Source organism: Medicago sativa, chromosome 3, assembly GCF_051527215.1.
Source record: "Medicago sativa cultivar Bolivia chromosome 3, Bolivia_mono, whole genome shotgun sequence".
Lineage (NCBI taxonomy): Eukaryota > Viridiplantae > Streptophyta > Magnoliopsida > Fabales > Fabaceae > Medicago > Medicago sativa.
In genome coordinates, this window is record NC_140751.1 from 53,202,237 (window position 1) to 53,208,734 (window position 6,498).

Consider the following 6,498-nt stretch of genomic DNA (forward strand, 5'->3'; position numbering starts at 1 on the left):
TCTGTCGCTGCCGGCCATGATCCATCCGGAGTACCAGCATATATCCTGAAAGGGCGTGATGTGTCGTCGTCTCTCGTACGGCCTCCAGATGACATTAGAAAGGTCCATCGAATCGATGGCAGCTCTGTAGTGTCCGGGATTGGAAAAGCCCCTGGGAGGTTTTTATTGACTCACAAGCGGGGAAACAGTAGGGTCATAGGCATCATCATCAATCCTCGGAATGATGTTCGAGAAGTGCGCCAAAGTTCATCCCTGCAAACACAAAGAAACAAATATTTATATCACCGCAAATATTATACAAACAACTAAACATTTACGATCCAATAAGTAAAAAAGAAGAAAAACAAATATTACCACAACCAATGTCATGTAACCACCAATGGAGGCCACAGATGAGTCGGAGGTAAGAGATAGCTGCTCATATAGGAAAGCAAGTCTCATCCCACCCCATGACCAGCTGTCCAACTCGTCCATATCTTGCAGTGCAAGCAGCCAAAGAAGATTAATGTTTTTGGCGGAAAAAATGGTCCAGCCAAGCAAGAGCAACAGAAATGCCTTAACGCAGGCCACCCTAACTTGAGCTCGCTCGTTTTGCTCCCCAACTGTGTCAATCTCAAGAAGCTGATTACACCTATTCAAGAGCTCCTCGTATCGCCTCTTCAGTACACCAAAACTGATGTGAGAACCACCCTGTTTTGTCAGCTCCTTAGCGACATCCTCCTTTGTAAACAGTAGGTCCGCCTACATCATCTCTAGCCCCTCCTCACGGGTTAACTCTCTATCAGGAAGGAGTCTCCCAGTCATGGGGATGCCTAGGAGACACGCCACATCATCTAGTGTCATGGTTATCTCTCCAACCGGTAGATGGAAGCTGCTGGTCTTCTCATGCCATCTCTTTGTCATCGCACAAACGAACCCGTGAGATATGTTCTCGTACCCACTAGTCAGGAGGGGAGTCAGACCAGACATATTCACTTCATCCCAAAACCACTCATTTTGTTCCCCCGACATAGGCAATGCCAAATTTTTAATGGTCAGCTTCTTCCCGTGCGAGATACCTTTCACCCTATGTTTTCTTCGAAACTGAAATACACAAACAAAACACAACAAACAACACCGTTAAATAAATAATAAGTAAAACAAACATTAAATATATGCTAACATAAATGTTAATTCTAACATTAAATAAGTAAAATAATAATTAGAATAAGTTGTATAAATAGTAAAAGAAGTAAAATAAACACTGATAAGAATAGCGTAGACATTTAACAACAACATTAATTATTTTAATTGAATTTCAAAACAAAAAAGAAGTAAAATAAACATTAAATTATACTTATATCGGCATCAACCCATATCCTGCATGCCGCATGTCCACCAAAGTGAGGTAAAAGCGTGAGATCAGAAGGCCCCCCTGCATAGCCGTCCGGGCCGGCCTCGTACACCACCCTCGGCACCCCCTGAAAACGAGCCCTACCATCATGCTGCTCGGGCTGCTCATGCTGCTCAGGCTCATCATTCTGCTGAGGCTCCTCAATAACAGGCGGCTCCTCAACAGTAGGCTCCTCAATAACAAACTGATACTGGTGAGGCTGAGGCTCCTGAAACTGATACGCATGATCTTGCGGCTGCTGGTAGACCTCATAATGCTGCTGATACTGCGTCGGGTCTACCGTCTGGGATGGACCCGTCTGCAACGTTGACCCCCTGCAGCATCAAGTCTACCAAGTCTCGTTCCCCCACCTCTCTCTCGACCAGCCATAGGAGGGCGTAATGCTTCTTTCTCCCTCCGTGCACTACCAGTAGGGGCCATCCTCCCTGCCCTAAGTATGTCACTCCTATCCTGAGGCGGCTCAGGCGGCTCAGGCGGTCTCTGAGACGTATTCCTCCGAGGCATATCTGCACAACATTTAACAAAACACAAATTCAATATACATTTTCACACGCACATTGTGTCATTTCCAACAATTCAACAACACTGAAATTCCAACAATGTCATTTCAATCCGTAAACTACCACATTGCAGTCAAACATGTTATAATCAAAATTAACAAACCATATGCTAACTAATTTGATAAGTCACAATCCAAAAAAACAAAATAATTACCATTGAGACATTTTACCAAACACATAGTATGCAATTTTCAAACAACTACATTAATCTAAAAATTTGTAAACCCTAAACTACCACATTCTACTCTAAACAACTTCTAAACAACAATTCCTAAGTTAATTCGTCACTAACAATCATCAAAACTAACATGCAAGCAAAATTTATAAAAACCTAAAAATGTCATATTTCTTAAAAAAAAAAAAAAATTCTACAAGTTAAATGCAATTAAGTAGAGTAATCATCACTTACTTGATAATGTGGGAGAAATTGGCTTTGAATGGCGCAAGAATGATGAAAATCGGATATTGGGGGAAAAATTTCGAAGTTGGGAAGTTGGAGAAATGAGGGAAATGTGTTTTTGTGTTGCTGATATATGACTTAAGTAACGCTGCGCAAGTTAACTCACGCAACTCCTCTTAAGTCACGCATAAAATACAACTTGCGCAAGTTAAGGTGCGCAGCGTTACTTAACTTGCGCAGGGGTAAAAATGGAAACGCTGCAGGGTGCGAGTGATTTGTGCTGGGTGAAGAGCAAAATTCTTAGTATACCTTATTTATTGGTCAAGACATGGAAGCGGATCCAAGGTCCTACTCAAATCTTGGCCGTTAATTTCAACTTATTACTAACTGGACTTTCATATCAACGCATGACAATAAATATGACGGAAAGTGCAAGAGATGAACCCGGCCTTGTGCACGCACCATAGACATGACCTATAATTTAAAATTGGCTAAATTACATCAAAAGTTCTTTAAATCAACGGTTGCAAGTTTGGTCCAAGATTTTTCTACGTAACAATTTGTCAAATGTTTCTTAGTTAGGTCCCTCTTTACAACATGTGACAAAAACATAAAGACAAATTAGTTTAAAATATTAATAGAGTGAATGACCAATTTGAGAGTGACTTTCAAAAATAGAGACCAATTTGGTAGTTTACTTAAAATCCAACTGAGTTTGAATATGAACCCAAGTACTTAGAAACGTTAATTCATGCCTCTTATTAAGATTAAAACATAAACCAACCGCCTCTTAATTCTCAGTCTTGTAACTCATGCCTAATAAATGGTATCCCATTCCCAACGCAATATAGTACTTCACAAATCAATTTCAGAACCAGAAAAACGCATGACAAAAAGCATGTTCGCATTATTTTCTTACATGAGGATAACACAACACAAAGCAGATCCATAGGAATCTCATCGATCGGTACCTCAATGTCAGACAAGGTAAGTTTTCCATGTCTAATATGCTTAAGAGAAGAACAATAACGCTATGTTTCAACCAATGCTTCACTTTCGCAAGTTTTTTCTTTTCTTTCTAGTTTTAACCGGTTTAAGTATAGAGATTTTCTGGCTTAACCAGACAGACAACAAGACCATTACCAGTTCAACCAGCCGGTCAGCTATTCAGAACATTGGTAACCATTAAGTGACTTCAAAGTCAACATGGTCATGTCAATATTAACAAACTGCTATAACCTGTGAACCATCAAAATTAAAACTCACATACATTCACATTCATATGCACATACATACTAATTATGATCAAGTTCAATCACTTTAAGGCAAGATGACATGAGCTGAACATCGAATAATCGCTTCAGAGTTGAAATATATTCAATAAATGCTTCAGAGCTGAACAAGCTCAAGACAAATGAGTATAAGCTTTCACAAGCATAAATATTATAAAACCACTCATAATCGTATTAACAAAGGAAGCATCGCCCTTACAAAGTCCAGCTGCAGCAGCTGTATGAGATACTAGTAGATAATAGAAGATGCATTATATGCATTAGCCTGGCCCTAGGTTAAACTAATTCTATTCATAGTCCATAATATAGCAGAAGCTTCATCGCTTCGTTCAGACAACAGAACCTCCTGTCTGATGAAGCATGGCATCAATTTCATCCCCATCTTCCATCTCCAACTGAAACAAGACATATTTTCATGCCATAAAACATGGATGTCAGACAATTATTATCAAAATATATTTGGTAGAGATAAAGTAGTGAAGAGATGTCATATTCACGAACCTCATCGGGAGTCTGCTCAGCACGGAGACGACGCCCATCAAAGAGAAAAGCAATGGAGTTGAAATCCACAGACTGACGATCACAGTAAGCATTCATAAGCTTTTTCAATTGAGTGTTTCTCTTGATCCTGAAAAACACTTCGTTACCATCCTACAACATCCAAAACAGACCAAGATTAGCATATAATTCCAATGTTTAGTTTCATATATCCACCAATTTACGACAGTAACCAAGACTAGTTCCATGTAACCAATTTACAACAGTAACCAAGACTGATGATATGAAAACTACTCATCAAGAATTTAAAGTATAACTTATGTTTTTGATATTTATCTCGATAATAACACTTTCAATGGCCACCAAATCCAACACCAGAGTAAATCTCTTTAGAAAATCCAGTTCACTTTGAAATGTCCAATTTTGAGTATAGAGATATAATTGATCTAAAAGGCAAACCATCAAACAATAGAAACAAAAAAAGCTACAATATAAAATTTAAGGAACCTCTTTGTAAGCCAAACTTATACAGATTGCAGAAACAGTGAAACATTCCGACATTAAAAAGAAACACATTCATGCATACTTTCTTTTTAGAAAAAATAATTAGAGATGTGGGGAGGGGAAAATGATTGTTGTGATTTTCAACCATAAAAGATGAAACACAACTGCCCATTCTCTCCAATTGATATTGCAAGGGAACACTTTCGGAAGAATGCATTGATCATAGCACAACACCGATACACACTATCCCTGCTCTCTAATTAAACATCACCTATGTTTTTCTGAAGAAACCAATAGTGCCACTATAAAATTTAGATAACAAAAACAGATACAAAGATATAAAACAAGCAAAATCTCAGATTATAGACATGAAATAATGCAACAACAAAGAAACGTGCAAACATGAAAAGTGGAACCAAAAGATATCCTAATGAAAACATGAAAAGATATCCTAATGTTTCCATATCACCCAAAAGTGGAACCAATAGATTTGGCTATCACCCGAATGAACAATAATTCATAGCATGTAAAGCTTAATGAAAACAAAAACCAAAAAATAACCACTAACATAGTTTTTTGAAGTTTCTTACCAAAAGCAATACATATATCCCAACTCATCAACAAGATACCACATAAGCATTCCAGCATTCATTATTAAAAAAGAGTACTAGTGATCCTCTTTTTTCACACATGATTTATTATGTAAAACGAATAATAATCAATTTGAGATTGTTTTCGTCTTTGGTAAAAGAACTTATTTTGCAACTAATAATGGATAGAAATTAATTCCCTCTTTGGTAAAAGATCTTATTTTGCAACTTATATAAGCACTTATAAACAAGCTAATTTGATAAACTTAAAACACAGTAATAGTAAAGCCAAACTGTTATTTTATTTTAAACACTAAGTTGGTTTCATCACATGGTTTTTTCACAGGTTCTTCCATACAATGTCAAAAGTGCTTATAGCAGTATAACTCAAATAAGTCAATAGAAATAAACCAAGTAATCAAAAGCTATATAGAGATTATGAACACACAAATAAGGGATCAGAACAATAAAATTAAATTCCAAACCATAAAGCACAGTTAAAATAATAACAAAATTCAAACAAAAAAGAAAAAAAATCGATCCATGAATCAAAAAAAAAAACTTTAATCAATCAAATCAAAACAGTGAAAACCCTAATGCTTCAAAAAACAATCATAAACACCACAAAGCAATTTCAAATATCATAAACCAAGTAACCGAAGTTAAAAATCACCGATCCACAAAGTTTAAATCAAACGGAAACCCTAAAAATTGAAAATTTCAAAAAACGAAACCCTAAAATCGAAGGAAGAAACAAACGAACCTGACCCTTGACCTTGAGGTTGATGTGAGCACCACCTGCTTCGGGCTTCTTGTCTTCCTCGGTGTTGGGAGCAGCTGCACCTGACGACATCTTCAGAATCTCCGATTATGCAAACGCGCTTTTCTGTAGAATCACGGCGACGATTGCAAAGTGTGTTCTGTGAAACACTGATGATGGGTATTTATAGAACGAGAAAATCGACGGATCAGATTCTCTTGCTTTCTTGTTTCTGGGCCGGGTTTGGGCTTAGGCCTGATAAGTTTCTTTTGACTGAAATAATTTATTTTTAAGAGCTTCTTTTTTCTAATTATCAGTGCTTTTGGCATGGTTTTTATGGATTATTCGTAAGTTTGTTAATGTAGTTTACGAAAAACAGTTTAAATAACTTATAAATTAATTTGAAAGTTTATTTATTTGTATAAGTTATTTTCTGTGAGTTAAAAAAAACTAATCCAAACAAGCTCTAAAAATACAATTTCTTTTGTCGTAACAAAATTT

At 36.9% G+C, this 6,498-nt stretch overlaps 1 protein-coding gene and 1 non-coding gene across 2 annotated transcripts; both read right to left on the reverse strand.

Annotated features, from left to right (window-relative positions):
* Positions 1-3,689: 3,689 nt before the first annotated feature.
* On the reverse strand, positions 3,690-6,154 carry LOC146938281 (small ubiquitin-related modifier 1-like). The gene is made up of 3 exons (XM_085752254.1): positions 6,001-6,154; positions 4,147-4,296; positions 3,690-4,040 (listed from the first exon to the last, which is right to left on the reverse strand). The coding sequence occupies exons 1-3, from the start codon at positions 6,088-6,090 to the stop codon at positions 3,975-3,977; spliced, it is 306 nt and encodes a 101-aa protein (XP_085608380.1). The 5' UTR covers positions 6,091-6,154; the 3' UTR covers positions 3,690-3,974.
* LOC146938282 (small nucleolar RNA snoR135) lies at positions 4,759-4,903 on the reverse strand. Its single transcript, XR_015033873.1, has one exon. It is a non-coding gene; the product is annotated as a small nucleolar RNA snoR135 (small nucleolar RNA).
* Positions 6,155-6,498: the final 344 nt, after the last annotated feature.

Excerpts from the sequence above, each read along its gene's own strand:
- LOC146938281 (XM_085752254.1), bottom strand. The coding sequence starts at position 6,090 with ATGTCGTCAGGTGCAGCTGCTCCCAACACCGAGGAAGACAAGAAGCCC. Across the intron at positions 4,297-6,000 it reads ACCTCAAGGTCAAGGGTCAG|GATGGTAACGAAGTGTTTTT; the intron begins GTTCGTTTGTTT and ends TGGATGTTGTAG. Across the intron at positions 4,041-4,146 it reads CTGAGCAGACTCCCGATGAG|TTGGAGATGGAAGATGGGGA; the intron begins GTTCGTGAATAT and ends GTCTTGTTTCAG.